Source organism: Mytilus galloprovincialis, chromosome 1 (genome assembly GCF_965363235.1).
Source record: "Mytilus galloprovincialis chromosome 1, xbMytGall1.hap1.1, whole genome shotgun sequence".
In the NCBI taxonomy this organism is placed as follows: Eukaryota; Metazoa; Mollusca; class Bivalvia; order Mytilida; family Mytilidae; genus Mytilus; species Mytilus galloprovincialis.
Genome location: NC_134838.1, coordinates 108,902,903 through 108,927,453, shown reverse-complemented (window position 1 = coordinate 108,927,453; position 24,551 = coordinate 108,902,903). Strand labels below are relative to the sequence as shown.

The 24,551-nt window shown below is 32.3% G+C and overlaps 1 protein-coding gene across 2 annotated transcripts; it reads left to right on the top strand.

Annotated features, from left to right (window-relative positions):
* Positions 1-1,468: 1,468 nt before the first annotated feature.
* On the top strand, positions 1,469-18,415 carry LOC143050343 (DALR anticodon-binding domain-containing protein 3-like). 2 transcript variants are annotated; one of them, XM_076223815.1, is made up of 13 exons: positions 1,469-1,684; positions 2,731-3,029; positions 5,020-5,477; positions 5,751-5,821; positions 6,462-6,572; positions 8,294-8,373; positions 10,053-10,111; positions 10,697-10,779; positions 13,847-13,976; positions 14,937-14,995; positions 15,235-15,348; positions 17,429-17,497; positions 18,195-18,415. In XM_076223815.1, exons 1-13 carry the CDS (start codon positions 1,508-1,510, stop codon positions 18,312-18,314), a joined length of 1,830 nt encoding a protein of 609 aa, XP_076079930.1. In that variant the 5' UTR covers positions 1,469-1,507; the 3' UTR covers positions 18,315-18,415. The 2 variants fall into 2 exon arrangements, with proteins under 2 accessions (XP_076079930.1, XP_076079931.1); XM_076223816.1 differs by having other exon boundaries at positions 1,492-1,658.
* The last annotated feature ends 6,136 nt before the right edge of the window (positions 18,416-24,551 follow it).

Genomic DNA, 24,551 nt, shown 5'->3' with positions numbered 1-24,551 from the left:
TATGAAATTGGAAAAGTTCGACAAAGACGACTATGATAGTACTATGCATGTACATGTAATGTCTCTGCAGTCGGTAATGGGAAAATATGTTTACATTTTCTCTATAAGCATACTTACCTCTTCATGGTCTTGAAGATATAAGGCACCAACAAGGGACCTCCAAATCGTTCTATCTGAGTCCAGGTGTAACCATGTTTTTTTTTAAATCTCTGCATATTTCCTTCTGCATTAACTCTACTACCAAGATAGTTAGATGAATTAATTATTTACTTAGTTACTAAACATACATGATAGCACCATTCGATGACTGCCTTTAATTGAACTCAAGTAACACATATAAAAACATGGTATGTTTTTTTTCATAAATACATTTTACAACTATCACATAGAAAAACCAAAGACTAAGCAACACGAACCCCACCAAAAACTGGTGTTGATCTAAGATGCTCCGGAAGGGTACGCAGATCCTGCTCAACATGTGGCACCGTCGTGTTGCTCATATTATTACAAACCCGGTAAATCATAGTACTATTTGCCTAATTTGGTATATCACATTCTTGAAAAGGGAACGGATTGTAGTCACGATATATAAGGAAAATATCCGATCATCTGTAAAACGGATATTCTATAACGGTCAACCAAGGGATGCTTTCAACTTCACCATTTGGAACTCTTGGTAAATAGCTTTCTTGTTAACAGCAAATTAACCCTCTATCAAACCTGTCAAAGAAATCATAATCATTGGAAATACAAGCTCGGGAATATTGTATCAATTGGGAGACATACTTCGGTATGCAAGCGCTGGTGTAATGTTGCTACATAGAAATGGAGAGTTTACTAAAAAGTTGGTTAGCTCTTTGAAATCGTCTAGCTCTTTTGTCGTAAAGTTTTGTTTTCAACCTACTCTTATTGTCAGTTTCTAGACGTAAGTCAAGATATGCGGCAGCTTTTATCTTTAGTTCGATGGGAAAGATGCGTTCAACATGTTGAGTGATTTTTTTGCAAGGTAGGATTTATCCCTCTCTAAAACAAGATACTTGTATTTACGTTGGCCATTTTTTGTTTTAAACAAAGCGATACCGCGACATTCTTTCAATTTGCCTTTTAGTTTGGAATTGGAAATAATTGTGTAAAGTCATATGTTTAAATATAACGAAATCGTTGACTAAATTTAATTTTCCCCGTTTCCAATCGCTCTCATCTTTACGGATCACTCAAGTTCTGAGTTCTATCATAAAATTTAATCAGTGATTTATAACAGTTTCAGATGGGCGCAGTTGGTGCTCATTGGAAGACCTACACACTCAGTGTCGACAAACTGATATTTTTTAATCATTTTTTGATGTCAAAAACTAAACGTAACAGTTATTCGGTTACCGGGACTACTATAGTACTCGTAGCTAGTCACAGGTTAAACATAATGTAATAAGATTATTCTAAGAAGACAAATCAAGTACAGCCCAAATATTCAAAACGCACGAAAGATGCAGAGTCGATGTAAACAAACATGGAAAGTTTCACGTGGACTCAACAAAGTATCAAAACTTGTGAAAAACTCGTTGAATCATGCTTGAAAAAGCATAATATTTGTGTACAGCGGCTTTTTCTTTGTAAAAGAAACAGAGATCTCAAAGATGGTGATGTTTCCATACCAACAGGTCTTGTAAAAGCTGTTTCGGTAGAGGTACAGTGCGCTAAAATTATAGACAATTCGATCTGAAGGAAACGGGGACCCGACCCGCGTCTAGAAAAAAAAACAAATAGGCATGTCTATGAAGATAACTCGGACCGAATATAATCATAATTCAGAACTACCTATTGACTGTGAATAGATTGTTTTCTTGTTCAATGGTCAATGTGAAGTTTCAAGTTAATTTTGGTTATAAATCGGATGCATTGTACACACAATACACCTTATGACTATTTGTCCTCCATTACTGGATATCACACAGGTTCCCGTAAAATTTTAACATCATAAAATAAAATATCTGACGCCACAATGGAAAAGTGATTGTTGTATGCGTCAAAAGTTCAAGCGGCCAGGTCAGCCTGGATTAACAATAAGGTGTATAAAAATAAAGGGTCTCACTAATTAGCTAAAAGAAGCATTAAGAAGCGACAAGAAGTGAAAAAAGGTTGCTTAAAAAATTATTGTTGTTTATTGTTGGCATAGATTGCATTATTAAGGGCCCCAAAAATTACTAGTGTAAAACCATTCAAACAGGTAAAACAATGGTCTAATCTATATAAAAACGAGAAACACGTATGAATTACATTTACAGCAACAACTACTGTTAATTGTGCATCAGATTCCTGACTTACGACAGGTGCAAACATTTGCAGCGGGATTAAACGTTGTAATGGTACCAAACCTTCTCCCCATTCTGAAACAATAGTATAGTATAACATCACAACATAGAAAGACACACTATAAGCATGATAAAAAATCTGACAACCCATGAATAAAAATGAATCCACAGTACTTGTAGGTTAATAGCCATGTGCTTCTGATCTGATACCACAAGCAGATATTTGACTCCAATGAATTCTAAATGTATTTGGACAGCCTTTCTGTGAAATAATGTTGACTATTGTAATGTTGCCATCTGATAGCTGAATCAGCTAATTGATATGCGGATGAATTCTAGGTGTATTTGGACAGCCTTAATCTGAGGAATGCTGTTGACTTACATGTATGTAATGTTGTCATAATTTTCATTATTTTTGCAGGAAAAAAAGACAATTAAAAGTGAACTTCTTCAGATACTATCTGAACAAAAATGGAAGATATCAAAAGTTACCTCCCCTTCTTATTGCTTTCTGGCATTCCATTATCACCAAGAGACCATGTACAGAAATATTTTATCAGCAGTATTGAATAGTGATTTCTTGTCCAGAAGATGTGGAAGTGATGACAAAAGAGTAGTTTTATTAAATGTTGGGTTACAAGTTAATGAAAAACAGACTATAGATGATTTAAGATGTGCAATACTGTTACAGCATGTTAGCCACTTACTGTCTGACAATGGGTAAGATTTTAATTAGAAATAAAGTGAACTTTTTTTGTTTAGAGTCCACCAACTGGCAGCTGAAGCCCGCTGTGTTGTTGAGCCATTGGTGCCTTTGGGCTGTTTTCTGCTTTTTGGTCATGTTGTAATGACATATTTCACGTTTCCATTCTCAATTTTATTACTTATAACTTTATCAATAAAATTTAATAATGGTGCATTGTGGATTCAATTTACTTGTTTCATTCATTTTTTGTGGAATTTTTTAGTGAAGGTAAACCACTTATTTGAATGTTTAATCAAATGAACATTTGTTAAAGTCTTCTTAACAGAGACTTTGGCACATCCATAGAAAATAAAATTTCTATATATAGCTAGTTCTTTAACTTTTACAAAAATTTCTTGTGAAACTACATGGTCAAATTTAACCAAACTTGGAAACAATCATCATTGCCAACTTGGGTCATCTAGTTTGAAAAATAAGTCTGATGCCCCCATTTGACAACCAACATAGCCAACATACAATGTAGATAACAAGAGTCCTGTGTCAGTCACATAGGTCTATGTGCAGCTGCAATAATGGACTCCATCCAACATTTTGGACAAAGATAAAACTTATTTTTTGATTGACCTTGTTTTGCTGATAATAAAAAATTCTCTTTACTTTTTGTTTTTTTCTTCTTCAGTTTTAAAAAGGTATACAATGTATAATGATAAATACATGTAAAAGTGGCAATTTTTTTTACCTCATTGAGGAATTCAGGCTCCAAGTAGCCTCTATCTTTGATTTATCAGTCATTAATGCACCTCTTTTTTATGGCCCCACAACAAAGTTGTCGGTGCCATATAGTTTTACCCTTGTCCAAAATTTCGTCATTCCGCAACAAACCATTATACGGAGCCGAAATTACGGGCTTTGGACTTTCATAAATTGTTGAAAATCACATGTTATACGTTTTTTTCTCTAAAGGTGTAATACCACCATTGATTTTCCCCTATTAGTCTTTGTTAAATTTGCACTTTTCAAAAAATTCTGTAGAATTTATCTTTGTTTCAAATAAAGAAATACTTGGCATGAGTAAAGGTTTATCCTGTCCAATACTATAGAAAAAAATTCACATAACATTTCATTGCATATAAAAAATAACCATCACTGGAAGATAACCAATCAAATTTCTCCCCTTATTTTATCTGTGTACAAGGTTTAGTCACCATGTAACCTCAAGATTACAAAATATTCTACAGAAATCCCAAATAAAAAGATAATGGTGCTTTGAAATACCCAAGACATATGTTTATGACACAGAAATCTTTAACTGCAATAAAATGTAGAATTAATTACCTACAACTGTCAAATTCAAGGGAATATTTTTTTTTACCTATTTTTGTATACAACCGGATGTGACGTACCATGATTTGGTGGTATTACACCTAAATGGATATAAAATATAAAAAATAACCATCACTGGAAGATAACCAATCTTATCTTTGTTTCAAATAAACTTAGATAATGGGATGATTTTTGGCATGTGAGTTAACCAAGATGAGTTACAGATCAAGTTAAAGTTTTGTTCCGCTCGGCTAATTAATGCCGAAATTACGGGCTATGGACTTTGATAAATTGTTGAAAATCACAGTTTTACAGACTTTTATCATGCTTTCAGATGTTGGGCTGATTTTTGGTATGTGAGTTGCTCTGAGTTACAGATCAAGTTTAAGTTTTCGTACCACTCTGCTAATTTTTGCCAAAATTAAGGGTTTACAACTTTGAAAATTGTTGAAAATCACGGTTTTACACACTTTTCTTCTATACGCCTCCAGATTTTGAGCTGATTTTTGATACAGAGACTACCATCATGTTTGTGTCCACATGTGTTATTAAAATTGCAGATTTTTCAACTTTTTGAGACGGGGCCATTCGTGTTGCTTTGACACATCTAGTTTTTTTTTTATCTTAAAGAAATAAAAGGTATAGATGTCAAATTGATTTGACCATTGATTCTTTTTTCAGATATCAAGTATCTTTCATACCTCAGGTGGTGTCTGGAGACAGAAAAGCAATATTTGAGAATGTTGGACTGGATGCAGAAAAATTGTTTATAGAGGAAGTTTCCGCAAAACAAAGATTTTCAAAGGTCTTAGAAAAATTCAATTTACAAAATAATCGATATCTTATACATAAAGAAATAGTTAAAAACAGTAAATCATCAGGAACTGAAAGTGAAAGTAAGTTTAGTCAAACTGAGAGTGATATTGAACCATCTGACTTATTGTCTGATCAGAATGAGACTAAATCCAGTTATACTGCCATTTGTAAATGCTTAGGATGGAAGGAAGAGAAAAGAGTTTTGTGTAACGGTCCAGAGAATGATGACATTTCTGTTGATTTTGAATTATGTATAAAGGAGTTCAACATAGGACTAGGGAAAGGAAGATATGAGAAAAGTTTGAAGGAGTTAACTCCAGCAGGTATACGTATAATTTTATATTTTATATATAATAAAGATGTTTTTCAGTCTTTAGTTTTGGAATGTATTTTTTAATTTCTGCAAATACACTTTAAATTTAGATATGACCAATGACATATGTAGATTTTTCTCTACATCTACATCTACATGGGTAATCTGTAAAGAGTCGGTTGACTCATCACACGAATGTATTAGAAATAGCTAAAATTAAATGAAATTTTGTTCTTTCTATTATGATGTGCTGTTAAATTTATTCGTCTGTATTTTTTTTCAGTTTCTGGTAAAGATGACATGTGTACAGATTTAATGTGTGAAGTTATTCATCTTCAGGAACATACAACACAGGTATGAAGCTGTGCAACATAAATTATGAAGTTATCAAGAAAAGTTTTTACTGATTATTAAAGCTATACCCAGCTGTTGAGACAAGGGTTCATTGGTTTACAAAATGTACCTCTGTAACTAAACAATTTAGTGCCATTTTGGATCATGGTTAATCAAACTGACCTATCATATGTGATGCATTACTTGGTTTTAGGAAATTTAGTATATTGTTAATGTTTAGTTTGATTTTTACAAAGTTTTTTTTTTACATTTCATAAATTCATATTAAATACGTATATACATTTTAAATTAGATTTGTCACAGTTCTTGGAATTTTGAGTTAGTGGCAAATGAATAGATAATTATAACCATACTTGTACAAAAAAACCTTTACAGAATCAACCGCTTATAGGAGGCCTTTTAAAGGACACTTCAACATTTTGATATTTGTCCCATTCAAAAGGTCACAATTTTAAACAGAAATGACACTGCTACATGATGTTGATAATCTTTATAAATGTACAATTATATCTAGATGTAATGGGAGATAAGGAGAAAGACACCTGAAAAACTTACCAGTAATTTGTTTTTTAAATTTTGTCACATAAGCGTTTAATTTCCAAACTGTATTACAATATTATTACTGCATCTTATTTTACAGCCCAATGGAAGTGTTATTGTAGTGCATTTAAATTCAGAGAGAAGATTTTATCACGAGCAGAAAGTTGATCTGCTATGGAGAGCATTATTTGGAGAACAAAATATTAGCCAGGTATTATTGCGAACCCTATCATAGTTTTCCATAGATTCACCTGCAAGTTACCTGTCCATTTAAACTTTTATATGTTCTATTGTCCCATTGAACAAATACAACAGGTATTGTTCTCTGTATAGTTTATTTGATGGGACCTTTAAATTTCTTCCAAGAGAAATCTATCACTCATTGATTAATTTGCCTGACCAAAAAATATCTTCTTTGTTCACTGAAATACATGTATAAACTCACATAAACTGCATGTGATACAGTATTTATTCAATATCAATAATATATTTTCAATCTGTTCAATATAAGCACTGATTTAATTATAAAAAGTTTATTACTGATTTTTTTTTAACTATTGCATGCATTTATGTTTTAAAGAATTTGCATGTTTTTTCAGTTATAAAGAATACATTTATGAAGACCTTTATTTAAACATTATCATTTCAAGTTTTTACTTATGAACAGACTAAAAAAAAGCAAATTTTAATAGGTAAAATCAGGGTTCTCGCTAAGGATTTTTGAAGGAGAGTCCAGGGACTTGTCATTTTTAGCCTTGATGAGTCCAACAGCAAGAAGAAAATATCTTATTGCAATATAATGTAATTTTTTAGTCTCCATTTCCTAACAGAGCAATGAAATGACATTAAATTCAGATCACTTTTAAACTTTTGCTATAAAATGATGATATTTGTGTTTAACTGTGATCAGTATAAACAAAATATTTCAATCTTGATGCATCTGTGGACTCACCAGTTTTGAAAATTGTGAGTCCAGACAGATTTTGATGAGTCCAGGATTTATGGACTCGCCTTAGTGAGAACCCTGTAAAATGTTGAAATTTGATCAGAAATCAACTTTTAATTTTTAAATCAGTGTTTATATCAAACAAATTGAAAATGTGTTATTGATTGAATAAATACAACATCACATGCAGTTTCGTAATTACTTATTTGTTCATGTATTTCCATCAGTGACAGTTCAATTTTTTTGTTCAGGTAAATTAATCAGTGAGTGATAGATTTCTCTTGCAAGAAATTTAAAGGTCCCATTGAATAAACTAAAAAGAGAACAATAGCTGTTGTATTTGTTAGATGGGACAATAGGACTTACAAAAGTTTAAATGGACAGGTAACTTGCAGGTGAATCTGTGGAAAACTATGATAGGATTCGCAATAAGAATGTGAGAAAGAATTATCTAGCATTATTCATTATGTTATTATACCCTGCTTTATATTCCATAACACTTTTCGCAGAAACTACTAAACAGAACTACTTCATATTTAGTCAGCAACTCAACATTGATGATGATGGTGTCTGTGTGATTTTATTTTTCAGTATGTAACATTAATTATTTGCATACATGTTACATACATTTCATTATTATGAGGAAATTGACATGGAGAAATTTAAATAATGATAATTTCATTATATGGAATGATAAAAGTTTTTTTATTTACCTTCTTTATTATTGAAATTATTGAGTTTTCATGAATGATATAAAAGAAGTTTTAAGAGATCACCATAAGATTTTCATTGATAGAAAAGTGCTGTCTATACCATTTGTCAAGTTCTAAATTGCCCAAAGTCAAGATAAGTCATGATTGATTTCTGTGATGTCTTTCATGGATCCATTGTCAATATAAAATTCATTAATGACATAAAAAATAAGCTTTTGAAACAATAAGCTTTCCTGTAAAAACTTGTAACCAACAGTGACTTGTTTCTTATAGATTCATATAAACTATGGTTTAGTTTCCAGTAGGCAAGGGAGCAGTCACCATAAAGTATTGACAGCAGAAGAATTCATACAGTGAGTTTTTGTCGAGCCTGCAACTTTTGTTGCAGAAAACTTGACATAGGGATAGTGATCCAGCGGTGGCGGCGTTCGCTCACTTCTTAAAAGCTTTATAGTTTAGAAGGTGGAAGATCTGGATGCTTCATACTTTGTATATAGATGTCTCATGTTACGAAGTTTCCGTCAGTCACATATCCACTGTCCTTGACCTCATTTTCATGGTTCAGTGACCACTTAAAAAAAGTTCAGATTTTTTGTAATGTTAAATTCTCTCTGATTATAAGTAATAGGATAACTATATTTGGTATGTGCGTACCTTGCAAGGTTCTCATGCCTGTCAAACAGTTTTCACTTGACCTCAACCTCATTTAATGGATCAGTGAACAAGATTAAGTTTTGGTGGTCAAGTCCATATCTCAGATACTATAAGCAAAAGGTCTAGTATATTTGGTGTATGGAAGGACTGTAAGGTGTACATGTCCAACTGGCAGGTGTCATCTGACCTTGACCTCATTTTCATGGTTCAGTGGTTATAGTTAAGTTTTTGTGTTTTGGTCTGTTTTTCTCATACTTTATGCAATAGGTCTACTATATTTGTTGTATGGAATGATTGTAAGGTGTACATGTCTAGCAGGCAGATTTCATCTGACCTTGACCTCATTTTCATGGTTCAGTGGTCAAAGTTAAGCTTTTGAGTTTTGGTCTATTTATATAATACTATATCCCATAGTTTAACTATATTTGGTGTATGGAAATGTTTTATGATCTGTATGTCAGTTTCGTATGTTTTAATTGACCTTGACCTCATTTTCACGGTTCATTGCTCAGTGTTAAGTTTTGGTCTGTTTTTCTTAAACTATAAGCAATAGGTCAACTATATTTGTTGTATGGAAGAATTGTTAAAATGTCTGCCTGGCATGGTTCATCTGACCTTGACCTCATTTTCATGGTTCATTGGTCAATGTTTAGTTATCTTGGTTAATGTTAAGTTTATGAGACAGTTGTAATAAAGCTTTATATTTAGGACTATCAACATGATATCAATGATTAGTAAAGAAAGCGAGACATTTCAGCATGTGCACTCTTGTAATTCCTTGTTGTATATTAGATTGCTTTGTTTATTTGAAACATTGACAACAGAAATCATACACTTGTTAACCAAGATTTCCAAGTGATAAATTAAAATTTGATCTTTTAGATATCAGGTTTTTAAAACAAAAATGTTAGGATGCAACTTAGGTAAATATATTGTCCAGTCTCACAAAGTCTGTTGTTTTACTGGAGCACCCTATTTACAAACTAACAATTGTTTTAATGAATAGTTCAAAATCAAACTGATAAGTCTTTAGATAAATGGTTTATACATTTTATACCTATATGATATAATTTGTATAGGAAATTAGACAAAGATTAAAAGGTTGTAATGTTTTAATCTTAATTCATATTTATCAAAGTATTCAAGCTTTTTTAATTAGCTGGAGAAATTGTTTGTGTAAATAAACAAGAGCCAGGAAAAATGTCCTACTTTTGAAGCCTGAATTGCAATGTATTCATGGTATCCTGTTTACAAGACCATTCTAGTAAAATATTGAGGTCAAGAAAAATATCATTTAAAAATAAGATAAGAAAAGACACAGCCAAACTATTACAACTATTTATTACATATTTGATATATGATTTCTATATATATTTAGAACAAGATTTCAGCAGATGAAAGAGGCTTCTGTAATGAAGTATGGAGACAAAGTAAATGGTATGTTTAAAAAATATAATGATGCAAAGTAAATTTGGGCATCAGTAAAATCACCTGACATTTTACTGCTGCACATGGGAACAATAATAGATTTATTTTAACATGATCAGTGACCTATTTCTTTTGAAATATTGTACATAAATATAAAAATTAGAAGATTTGGTATGATTTCCAATGAGATAACTCTCCACCAGAGACCAAATAATGAAGATGTTGATAACTATAGGTCAATGTACTGCAATGAGCAAATCCAATACTACATGGTTAGCTATAAAAGACCCTAAAATGACAAATATTTACCAATTCAAACGTGAAAACTAGCAGCCAGATTTAGGTACAAAACTATAAACAATGAAGTTGGTTTATCGTCATATTATAGGGAGGTCCTGATTTATGGCTACAGTTTGATAGGTTTACTGAAGGGGAAAAATGTATATGTTAGGCAGCAGGCTAAGGAATTTGCTATAAAAATTTACCAATCCTAAGGTATGACTAGCAGAAGAATGCTTATTTCATTGTGTGTAACATATAACTTTTGGATGTATGATGTTTTATTTGGTTGAAAATGATTTTATTATTTTATAGGTCCTAAATGGGAGAATACTATTTTAAGATTGACAATGGCCAGCTTAAAATTTGAATTTCTTATGTCTATTCACAAAAATGTGGTATGTATTTATAGTTAAATAAGCATAGCTGTGTTAAATGATGTCACTAAAATTGATAAAAAAAATTGTTGTTTGAATTCACAAACATTTTGAGATGTTTAATTGAGTTATCTATCAAGTTTGTTAAGGTGTAAAAATCTATTAATAATTTTCATATTAATATAAACTGAAGATTATCTATAAGTCAATAGATATTATTGACTGCTAATAATTGACTCTTCATTGCTGTTAAGCAATTCTACATCGCAAGGGAAATAACCTGATTCAAAGTTTAGAGTAAAAGTAATGAATTGCTGGAAAGGTCTTTATGCAGTTTGTCTGTAAGATTGTCTAAAAATTTGATTCCCTTACAATTAAATTTTATTTGATTACTTTTTCTTCCATTTCTATCGTTATTCAAAAGTTTTAATACTTTTTTTTACAATGTTTTCCATTGAAATCGTTTATTGGTTATGAATATCTTAAACAAATAATATGTTAATCATTTTGATAAGTCAGAGATCTGTTTTGAGGAAATAGTGAAGAACTGGTCATTCTATAATTTCCTGTCATAATTATGAGTTTTGTTTCTTGTTATGCAAGATGGTGTCATTAATAAATAAAAAAAAGGGGGGTTCCAAACCCCGGAATCCCCCTGGATCCGCCAATGATTTCAGACCTGCCAACTATCCCGATTTTCACGGTCTCATTTTTATCCCTCAACCCGAATCGCGATATCGGGATAGTAAAACTAGTAAAAATCCTGATTTTCACCAAATATACCCGAAAAAATTATTGTTTACCGATTTTGAAGTTTTTCTGATCAATTTTTAAAAAATCTATAATTTTACCTGGGGACATATTATGACAAGTTAACGACCCTACACTAATCAACAGTCACAACAAGTGTCATAATTAGTGGTTGTATGTAATCAGATTACTTAATGGGTTGTTACAGTTCTCAAAATTAATTTGTATACACAAATTTGGTCAAACAGCCTTTCAATTTTAATCAATTTATCATACAAGCACAATTTGCAACATTTGCCATAGTTCCACAACAAAATCATAATTAATTGAAAGATGAGAACTGTAATGAACTCTCAAGAAAACATCGTTTATCTTGAAATCTGTTTAATTTTTGAAACCAGACGTCGTGTGTCTGTTGATTTAAAATCGACACCATTTTGTTATTCACTTCTACTGTGTTACTGTATTAGCCTCCGCCGGTAAGAGCACCTCTGAATACAAAGAAAGATAACTCAATTTTATCCATTTTCTCATTGATACTGATAAGACCATAAGTAAGACTAAATCAAAATCTGTCTTCATCCTTCAGACTTTAGGACATGTAGTTTTAGGTCTTTTGAGTCGAGGTTCATAGATAAGAAGGTCTTTGGAGGGGGAAAAGGGCGGTCTCTACTTTGAATCCTTTATTTTTAATGCCACTTTTTTCTATACTTCAGTTATTTTGTCAATTTGATAATTCAATAGTACAAGAATCATGCAAATAAAAGAAATCAAGGCCTACAAGCTCATCATTAGTATACCAAAAGAAAAAAGAAGTGAACTTAGACTATTTAAGGAGTAAAAAACAATGCACACAGAAAAGTCGCTAAAATTGTAACCCTAAAAAATCTGGTCACGTGCTAAATCCCCCATGGAAATTTTCAAAAGTTGGCAGGTCTGTGATTTTAGGATTTTTTTTGGAATAAGTAATCTTTCCAAGACAGATTTAGCAAGCTTTATTCTTTAGCAATATCAGTAGAGCTCCTTGAAACCTCTAAATTGTTTAAAGTGTGTCACAAAAATGGTTGCAGAGTTATGAGAATATTAAAACTTGATTATTATCTGACCGCAAAATTTTTTTTGCGTCATATAATGGTATGATGTCGTCGTCTGCGTCACCCGAAGACACATTTGGTGTCCAGAAAATAACTTAAGTTAACGTAAATGGATCTCTTTGAAATTTGATAAGAAAGTTCAATACCTCAAAAGGAAGGTTGGGATTGATTTTGGGGATGGTGGTCCAAACCGTTTACGAATTAGGGGCCCAAAAAGGGCCAAAAACAAGCATTTTTCTACTTTCAGGATATTAACTTATGTATAAAATTTCAATTGCTCTGAAATTGAACGACACTGTTTAATACCACAAGTAGAAAGTTTGGATTCATTATGGGGGTAATCGTACCAACTGTTTGGGAATTAAGGGCCAAAAACAAGCATTTTTGTAGTTTATGTACAATAACTGATGTGTAAGTGTATGGATCTCTCTGATATTGTTCCACAAAGTTCCATATCACAACAAGAAGGCTATGGGGATTATTGTCCCATTCATGCAGGAATCAGGAGCCATAAAAGGGCAAAAAAACACACATTTTTTTAGTTTCCAGACAATAACTTCTTGTAGTTTACAGTCAATGACTTGTGTTTAAGTGTATAAATCTCACTGAAATTATACCACAAGCTTTCATACTACAAAGGGGTGGTTTTGAGGGGTTATGGCTTAAATATTTTAGCAATTAGGGGCAAAAAGTTCGAAAACAAGGTTTTTTCTGGTTAAAGGACATTTTAGACCATTAAAAAGCAGTGTAAGGGAGGTAATCCAATTTAAATTTAACTGTAAGTGATTAATGTTTTAATATATGATGATGTATTTGAATGAGTAGTTATTGTTAAAAACCACATTATAAATTTCTTTTGGAATAAGGAAAAGGTGGAGGGGGGTTGTTGTTTAAATAAGAATTTGTTGGGGTACAACTTTTCTCATTTCAGATGAAGAAGTTAAATTAAAAATTTCTTCAAATTTTTTTTTAGGGGATTAATATTCAACAGCAGTGTATTGCTTAAAAGCAAATATTTTTTTTTAAGTTCATTAGACCAAAATTCATTCTGTGTCAAATATTTAATCACAATCCAAATTCAGAGCTGTATCAAGCTTGAATGTTGTGTCCATACTTGCACCAACTGTTCAGGGTTCGACATCTGCGGTCGTATAAAGCTGTGCCCTGTGGAGCATCTGGTTTAAGCATAATTATGATCATATGCTCTAATCTGAGTAGTTTCACATTTATTTTATATTTCACAGTTGAAGTTAGATTTATCACAAGGCCAAGAGTTTGGAGGAGGCATAGATAACAGGGCAGGAGCATTTGTAATGTATAACTGTGCTAGATTGGCTACATTATTTAAACATTTTGAAGAAAACGTTTCAAAAGGTGTGTTTATCTTCTTTTCTATCCATCAAACCTCCTCAACTGTTACACGCATTATATATTCTTTGTCCGTTGGACTTATATGGCATGTATCCACCTGGTAATCTGTACAGTACTTGATGGATTTTAATTGAATATGGAAAGCGTTTCAATAATGCTTTGCTTTAGTTCATAAACCCGTTCTGGTTTATTATTTCTTCTGCTAGTTGTGCCCTTCAAAATATAAGATGCATACAAATAGCCTTGCAAAACCTTGCACCCTAGTAAATATTTACAAATTTTTGTGGGCATAGTATTAGATTGATAACAATATTTTAACTAATTAAAAAAATTGTAGATATTGAAAGTATTTAACTGAGCTATACCCTTGCTACTATAAGCTATATAAAAAGTTGCCTTTTAAGCAATACCACACTTACAGTCCTAAACAGATTTGATAAAATGTATATATATATAAATAAAAAATGTTCATCTTGAAAATAGTTTTTTCAATGGCCATATAGGAAATACAAGCCAATAAATCATTAAAAGATTAACAGCTGTTCTTCTTCAATTACTAACGCCCTTATACTACCCAACTCTATACACATAACACTAATAAAAAACAAACTAAAGTTCAATTTTAATACCCACACGATAGTGCCATGTGCTGATTTTAACTGCACATTATGATACATTATATCATGTCGACAAAATATAGTCAAGTAATTTATAATTACAACTGAAATCAAAACATTAAATATAACATCAAATAAATTCACATAAGCAAGATGAAAAAATGAACTGGGAAACACATCTTATCGAGTCCGCTCTGTTGTGGTTATATCCCATAAAGCGTGGGAATATAAATAACGGACAACTAGAAGAAATTAATTTCAATCTAGTTCAGTTCCTTCAAACAGTTGAAATTACATTTTTTAAATATCCATCCATTTTTAATGAGTTTGTTTTGTAATGTTCCAGGTATATATCCACCATTACCAGAGATCAGTAGTATAGACTTTTCAACACTTAGAGAGGAGGTTTGTGTTAAATTAACTGTTAGTTTAGGTTACGCTGAATACAATGTTACCTAATAATTCAGAAGATTTTCAGATATGAGCTGTTTAAACCCCCTGTATATGATCAAATAAATGGGGATATCAATCCTACCCCTGACTATGCAGTAACTCAATTGTCCATATTCATGTCTTATATGTAAGGGGGAGGGTTGTTTTAAAGAAGTCTGTATGTCATCTATTCAAATATTTATGTATTTTAGGATGAGTGGGAATTATTCTACAACTACATCTTTATTTATGGAGAGCTGATATCAGAAACAGCAGAGAAGTTTATACCTGAAGACAGTATAATTTCTAAAATTCACACTCATAAGGTAATGATAGGAATATCATCTTTTATGATTGGTTAGAAAAAAATGAAAAAAATCATTGTTGATTATTCTGTCAAACTGTCTTAATGTCCATACTAAATTGAATTGTTTTACATTGTCATTTCGAGGCCTTTTATAGCTGGCTATGCGGTAAAGGCTTTGCTCATTGTTGAAGGCAGTACGGTGACCTATAATTTTTTATTTCTGTGTCATTTTGGTCTCTTGTGGAGAGTTGTCTCATTGGCAATCATACCACGTCTTATTTTTTTATAAATAGATGGTTTACAGATGATGATTTAAGTTTGTTTTACCAATAATTTTTTTTTATGTAAATACAAAAGATAAGATAAATAGATGAATAAAAACGTTTACAGATTTTAATTTTCTTATTATCTTAAGAGACAAAAAAAAGGCTTGTAAAGTAACAACAAAGATGGAACAGGCCTATCTGTTTCTTGTTGATTAAGAATTATAACTACATTATTTTGACTTTCCTTGTAAAAAGAATTTTAATGCAGTTGTATTGTTGATTGTTGCTCCGTTCATTTGAACAACCTCCAGTTTAAATCTGTAATTCCATGCTGTAGTTGTTTCATTGTCATAGATTTAAGATACTTTAAAAGTTTGAATTGTAGTGCATGTTGTCCACAATTAATAAACAAAATTGTTTTTAATTTTGAAACAACTCTTATTCATATGTAAAAAGTACATTGTGTCAAATGGAAAAAAAAATACCCTACCTCTTGCAGATGACTTTGCTTCTGCAAGTCTGGTATTTTCTATCAACTTTGTGAAGTAACTGCTTCTTTTTTTTACCCTTACTTCTTTAAGTTATATCCTTTGTACCAAAAAGGACTTTATATGTTAAGAATAAAAGAGTTGAATTGCATGTCACAAATACATATACAGTCGACTCTCATTATGTCGAAGTCAGCCAGACCAGAGAAATATTTCGAGATACACGTAGTTCGACTCAAACGAACACCGGAAGTTCGACAATCTAAGGGACACAACTCTTGCTTAGCTTGGTAAAGCTAAAATAAATCCGGGTGAATATGGCAAGGGGATCGATATTCTAGTATCAGATCGATGTATTTGTATGTCACAGTCTTTTATTATTATAATGACATTATTTTTACTTATTCAATTGTTTCAATTAAAATGTATCCTATGGCTTTTCCAAGAGTGTAAATTCCAATCGATAATTTCGTTATTCAGGTCGGTTATAGCTGACAAAATTGTTTATTCTCGGATACAAAAGATTTAGAAAATTTTGATTTCTATTCATTTTGTTTTATCTCACTCTTTCTTTTCAAAACAAAATATAACAAGATCAAAGACGCCGTTTGAGTAGTTTTTAGGTGATCATCAACGGAAGCCATAATCCTCACTTTATACACACCCAAGCTCATTAGTGTAAATCACAAATTAATTGTTTTGTAAACATTTTAAATACTTTTTCATGAACATTAACAATGTATCACTAATTATTTATCAAAATTCTATAAAAGATAATCTTAGGTAAACACTCATGGAAATAGCATGTCATAAATCAATACAGTGGTCAATGACCGGAAATTTAATTACACGTGTATTGTCAGATTAACTCTTCAATCCATTTAAATCCCGGAGGTCATGTTTTGACATATGTGTATTAGTTCGAGATAAAAAATGAATTTTGAATGCTTTTGTTAACCTTGGGACCGTAGATTTAGTTCGACTCAACCGAAATTTCGACTCATCCAATTTCGACTCATCAGGAGTCGAATTACATACTTTTGTATGGAATAAAGTTCGGGACCACGTGAAAACTTCGACTCATCCGAAATTTCAAGTCAACCGAGTTCGAGACAACGAGAGTTAACTGTACATGTATACAACATCAATAAGTATTAAGTTAATTGGCAAATTACTTAATACATGTACATACAATTCCTACATTTCTGAGAATATTGAAAAAAATAGGAGTTGAATAAAAATAAAAATGCAAGAAAATTTATAAACTCAAAAACGAGCACTCTTAATAAAAGGGAGATAACTACATTTAAAAGAAAAATCATTTGAATTTACTCATTCTTTGTAGGTGTGTAATTTTCTGGTCAGTTTGAGCAGGCATCTGAGTTCATACTACAGCAGAACACATGTTCTAGGGGTAAGTCACTAGTGTAAATATATTTGAATGTTGGTAATGAAATGTAGACTCTTATAAACAGTTGGCTCCTAGTAGCTATCTTGGAAAACATGTGAGAAATTACTTTTCAAAAAAAAGATTGTGTAGATCAAACACAATTAATGAATCCATTTGAAATCCGTATGAAATTAAGAGAAATTTAATCATGGATTAAGATTCATCTCCTGATGCATTGAAGATTTAGATCAGTACTATCAAGAAATGGTCCCTTAAATTTATTATGACAATATTGGATTTGTATTGTAAAACCTGTGGTTATAAAGTTTACATTTACAAGGAAATGTGAAACTAAGATAAAAGAGACAACAAAACAATGACTAAATTTACAGCCTTGGAGAGTCGTACTAAGCATTGACCATAGTTTTATATTTGAAGATTATCTGATGATAACCCTGAAAATCTATTCTTAAATATTTGAGAATAAAATATCAGTCATTCATTTGATGCTAACCAGCTAAAATGAATGACTGATATTTTATTCTCAAATATTGAAAAATATGCTTGATATTCACAAAAACAATAATGTGTTTTGTCTCAATTGTTTCTTTGTTGGGTGGCACATAGTTATTGACTGTCTTAGCCACCTTATCATCAATGAAACAAATTCTGTTAAAAAAATTACTGATGCACATTACAAAAATCTGATCTTTTATTTCAGGAAAACCGAGATCACCTGTTGCCTACAATGTATGCCAGACTGTATCTGTTGAAGGTCACTCATCAAATTATGTGTCATGCACTGAGCTTGTTAGGAATCACACCACTTAACCAGTTGTGATAATGTATGCTTGATGTATTTATAAACACAATGGAGTACTTTTTAGCCATTTTAGAAATTGTGATGATGTCTATTTATTTATATAAAGAGTAATTCCTGGATTTTCTAAATTCTTGACCATTGGCATTGACAATGTAGAAATACTGACCATAAACCTTTCCCCATCTCTGCCTTATATAGAACACAGTGTAATCCTCCATCTCCAGCTTACCCTTGACAGTGTTTTCAATGTTAAATAGTGTTGATTTTTTGTTTTTATATCAATATTTCATTTACAATGAGTAATGGACCAACTGTACAAATTTTATTGGTTCTGTTTACCTTAGACACAATTGGATTTGATAAAGACATATGTCCTTCAGTTTTTTTGTTTTTGTCAAAGGCCACCTGTAGCTTTCAATGAAATAAATGTGATTTTGTCAAAGGTCATCAGCACCTTTAAATTTAGTACATGTTATTCTGCAATGTACATTGTGTGACAACCAGTTCATATATACTGTCGCAAATTAATTCTAGGTGTTCTTTTTATTTTGTGGTTTACATGATGAAATGTACTATTATATTATTTATTTATGTATTTCTCTGTCCTGCATGTTCTTGCATTTATTTGTACTGCATTTCTGTCAGGAAATGTTGTTATTTTAGTGATATTTTTAACATTGTCATTCCAATGGGAGGTTTGGCTAGCCATAAACCTGGTTCAACCCACCATTTTTTTCTTAAAATGTCCTGAACCAAGTCGGGGGAAAATGACAGTTGTTATCAAAAAGTCTGTTTCTATTTATGTCGGCGTTTGTTTTTTAAGCAGTTCAGTGTTTCTGTTGTTCCATTTTTTTCCCTTTTATAGTTGATATGTTTCCCTCAGTTTTAGTTTGTGACCAAGATTTATTTTAGTTGAATCAATTTATGACTATTAAACAGTGGTATGCTACTATTGCCTTTATTAAGGACATTATAGTCTTGCATCAATTACAGACAGTTTAATCCATGGTAAATAAAACAAAAGAAAAATGTGTTTGAAGGTCTGACAGTATAAATCTAACCTAAACCACTTTATCATGGTATAATGGTCTATCTAGTAATAAGGTAAGGTTTTCAGTTAGTACATATTATAGGTCAACTAAAGTTGGTTAATAAATTCATTGTAAGGTGTTTATGTTTTTCCAAAAGAGATAATCTGACTTTAACTTAAATTACAATACATATTTTACATACTTGGATAAGAATTGAAAATCATAAAAAATGAGGATATTTTTTTATGGAAAAAGGGAACTCAAAGATACATCGATGGCACTCAAATCTAAACAGTTAGAAGGCCAAATCAAAAAGAAAGTTAAAACTGTCAAATGTTGCAAATGCAATCTATACCTGGTGTAAGAAAAACCTTGGTGTTTCAAATACTTGCACAATTTAATAAACAGCTGCACCATGAGCGCATGATACGCCCAACGCCTTGTGTGGCAGTTTTTGTCGAGCCTGCAACTTTTGTTGCAGAAAGCTCGACATAGGGATAGTGATCGGCGGCGATGTTGGCTCACTTCTTAAAAGCTATATATTTTAGAAGGTGGAAGACGTGGATGCTTCATATATTGTATATAGATGCCTCATGTTACGAAGTTTCCGTCAGTCACATGTCCATTGTCCTTGACCTCATTTTCATGGTTCAGTGACCACTTGAAAAAAAGTTCAGATTTTTTGTAATGTTAAATTCTCTCTTACTGTAAGTAATAGGATAACTATATTTAGTATGTGCGTACCTTGCAAGGTCCTCATGCCCGTCAGACAGTTTTCACTTGACCTCGACCTCATTTCATGGATCAGTGAACAAGGTTAAGTTTTGGTGGTCAAGTCCATATCTCAGATACTATAAGCAATAGGTCTAGTATATTTGGTGTATGGAAGGACTGTAAGGTGTACATGCCAACTGGCAGGTGTCATCTGACCTTGACCTCATGTTCATGGTTCAGTGGTTATAGTTAAGTTTTTGTGTTTTGGTCTGTTTTTCTCATACTTTATGCAATAGGTTTACTATATTTGTTGTATGGAATGATTGTAAGGTGTACATGTCTAGCGGGCAGATGTCATCTGACCTTGACCTCATTTTCATGGTTCAGTGGTTATAGTTAAGTTTTTGTGTTTTGGTCTGTTTTTCTCATACTTTATGCAATAGGTTTACTATATTTGTTGTATGGAATGATTGTAAGGTGTACATGTCTAGCGGGCAGATGTCATCTGACCTTGACCTCATTTTCATGGTTCAGTTGTCAAAGTTAAGTTTTTGAGTTTTGGTCTTTTTATCTTATACTATATTAGTGGAAGATATTAGCAAGCAAAATCGAGGGAATTGTGCAAATTATGATACAAGCATGAAAATTACCACAAAGCATCATTATTATATACTTTGTAAGAAATAACTGCTGGCCATTGAAAAAAAAAAAATTTCAAGATGGCCACGGCCATTTTCTAAAATGGCTGTTTTCTTTAGTTTGATATACTGATTTTTCTTGAAAACTTTTCTTTGAACTTCTTTTAGTAAAATAAACAATTACCAGGTTTGGTGGCTACCTTCCTTACATCACTTATTTATTAAAAATCAATATTTGACATATCCAGTATTTGCGCATGAGCGAAAATGTAACAAAATTCTTTCAAAAACATTTGAACTATTTACTATATATTTAGTGTTTTTGGATTTCTAATGATATTATGAATGGGTTTAATAACATTTTTCAAGGTTATGATACACATGTGTTTCACACTTTTGCGCATGTGCAAACTATTCATAGACATCAAGAGCGATTTGTATGCACTACCAGGCAATTCTCAGGTATTCGATGGTTAAGGCGAAAATGTAGTTAATCTGGAGAAACATCAAATGTAATTGCAGATCAGCCACTTTTGGAAATGCCTAAGCAAATTCAGTGGGAATGGCATGATTTGTGAGGAAAATATAAGTGTATCGTCATGTTTGGTGGAATGCACATTGAAATGACTTGTTATAAAACTCTGGGTAATATATTGCGTGATAGGGGATAGACATGTTGTCTTACTGAAGCCAATATTGAACACCAAAAACGGCAGATTATTTTTATGTGTGTTCAAATGTACCTAGGACTAGACAGGCGCATCAGACAACTGCATGTATTTTGCTTAAAAATTGTTAATTTCAGATTATGAAAGCTAAACTCAGAATATAAATTATGTCATGACTCTGTGACGTTCAATTATTTATAAGACTGGTGTAAGGAAATAGAGTCATCTCGACCACAGTTTAATTCCTGGCGTTCAATTATAAATTAAAAACTTCTTCTGATTTTGGTATTATGCTCATTTCATGAGTTAGACAGTCCATATAAAGCATGATAGCGTATTGTTTTAGGTCTGAATCGTGTAAATTATGCTCGATCGTTACCGACTCATCTCCGAGATATGACTTCCCTTCCCGAACATCACCCACAGGTGGCAATGGAATTTGAAAATGATAATTTCACTGTACGTAAGACCAGTAAATTTCTTTCTTGTAACACAATTGATCAGACACAAAAGCAGAATAATGCAATTGTGAAGGGCGATATTGGTGCCATAGGATTAACCGAAGATCCCATTTAGACAAATGCATGGTAGCTGGACCAGGAGTCAGTATACTAGAAGATTAATTTGAAAGATCTAGTGGTTTGGGTCATTCTAAAACCGACGAACGACATAATGAAGACTCTACGAAAACACAAAAAAAAGGTTTCTTTAAACAGCTTTAAAGGCTTTGCAAGTATGAACGAGTTTGGAAATTCATTTCTAGAAGAGTCGTCAGATTTGTAAAAGAAATACTTCATTTAGGATATTGTTGATTCGGAAAAAGGTCAGATATGTAAATAAACTCCAAGATATTGGTCCAAACAATACGAAGATCTTTTGAAGCAAATACAAAACGAAGGCAAACCTGCTTTTTATAACCAAATAAAAAAGAACAACTTCCTATTTTGGCCGCAAAATTAAACTGGAAACGTCTTTGTCAAAAACAAAGCTAAAGAACCTTAAAAGTGATTGCGATATCTTTTCTAGACTTTTCATTTCTTGTCACAGTAGACAGTTTTACTTGGAATATTTCTTTGTCCATAGAAACCAAACTGCTCGTCCGTCTTCATCTCAGGATGTCACTTGAAATAGTGGTATTAAATCGCTGCAAATTGGTTTACTTGAAACATTCTACGATTTGCTGATCCGAATTCGGACGCATTTATCGTTGGTGGGTCAGCAATGGTTAATTCCAGGTCACAAAGTTGGGCAAAAATATTTGAAGATTAGGCTAATGATGTCATACTGCCTTATGTAAAATCTTGCATCGATAAGTATTCAAAAGTAGACATTGTATTTGATTTTACTAAATGAATATTTAAAAGGCTGTGACAAGACAAAGGCAAGGTTCTTGTGCCAGATGGAAAGGTGTTGGTTCTGGTAGAACACCAAGGGTATGGAGTAGTTTTCTCTGTGAAGATGACAGCAAAACGAAATTGTTTAAGTTTCTTGCTGACAAAATTGCTTCTTAAGAGACTAATACAAATGTGTATGCTACTCATGGTGAAAATATTCTTTGCAATTTCAATAAAGATACTTGCTATCTATCCCCTTGTAATCATGAAGAAGCAGATTCACGAATGTTTGTCCATGTTCGGCATGATTATGAAAAGTGTTGTAAAATGTAATTTTATGTAGTTCTGACACAGATCTAATAGTATCAAGAATTGCAGCAATCGCAAAATTAGGTACAACAAATTGCAGATAGGTTATGGAAGGAATAACGACTTTTGATGGCTTCCTGCACGTGACATATCAAATGCGTTTGGTCCTTGTGTTGCTGCTTTTCCTTTCGTCCATGCATTCAGTGGATTTGGCACTTTGTCGAATTGTCATGAGAAAGGCATAAGGTCAGCTTGGCTAACAATTGAAGGTTTTCAAGATTTAAAGGATGTTTTTTTAGGCTTAAGTATGGAGCGAGGCACGATGTGAATTGTTTGCCAGGAAGCAGCGATATTGTTATGCAATTCCGCCTACAAGAGGTTCTTTTCCAGAGCACATCAAAAGAGAAGTATATCAAGGAGGAGTTGCTTGGGCTCAGCCTGATTCATGAATTCGACAGGTACGTGTTCAAAGTCATGAACACTGTGGTTGGATGAAAGACATAATCAATGACAGTTGGAAACCAAAATGGACTTCTTTGACTGCCGTTGCATCCTCGTGTCAGAAAATTTTGAAATGCGGAGCCAAAAACCGAGCTGTGAAGGTAACTTTAGATGCTACCGTTCTGGCCTTCCTTGTACGGGTTGTTGTATAGGCAACTATCAGATAATTATAAAAAAAGCAACCTGTCTTTTTAACCAAACTAGGCATTTAAACTTAACAAAGAGTGTTAACACTTGTTAAGTTGATTGAAAGTATAAAAATTGAAATTTTTGACTTTTTTTCCGGCATTTTGAAACCGGAAGTCACCTTTAGTTTCATTAATGTATTATCTAGTCGTAATTAGGAACTGTCATTTACTTTTCATCAAATCTAACATTGGAGTTTACATATAACACACCTTTTAAAAGATTAACGAATTATTGTCAATTTGTAATGACGCCATTTCCGAAATGTGTGGTGGCCATCTTGAAAAAATGATATTTTTTTTCTGGCCAGCAGCGGAATTTTTTTTAGTATCATTTAGTCAACCTTTATACCAAATTTCATGCTTGTATCACGATTTGCACAATTATGTCCATAATATCTCCCACTTTATGTCATAGGTCAACTATATTTGGTGTATGGAAATATTTTATGATCTATATGTCAGTCGTGCAGGTTTTATTTTACCTTGACCTGGTTTTCATGGTTCATTGCTCTGTGTTAAGTTTTTGTGTTTTGGTCTATTTTCTTAAACTATAAGCAATAGGTCAACTATATTTGTTGTATGGAAGCATTGTTAGCTGTACATGTCTGCCTGGCATATGGTTCAACTGACCTTGACCTCATTTTCATGGTTTATGTTAAGTTTATGTGACAGTCGTAATAAAGCTTTATATTTAGGAGTATCAACATAATATCAATGATTAGTAAAGAAGGCGAGACATTTCAGTGTGTGCACTCTTGTATGCAATAATCATAAATAGTTTCTGAGTTTTAAACAATAACCATATATTGTTTTTTAGATACGGCGGGACATGTGAACCCCACCCCCCCCTCTTTTTTTTACAAAAAAATAAA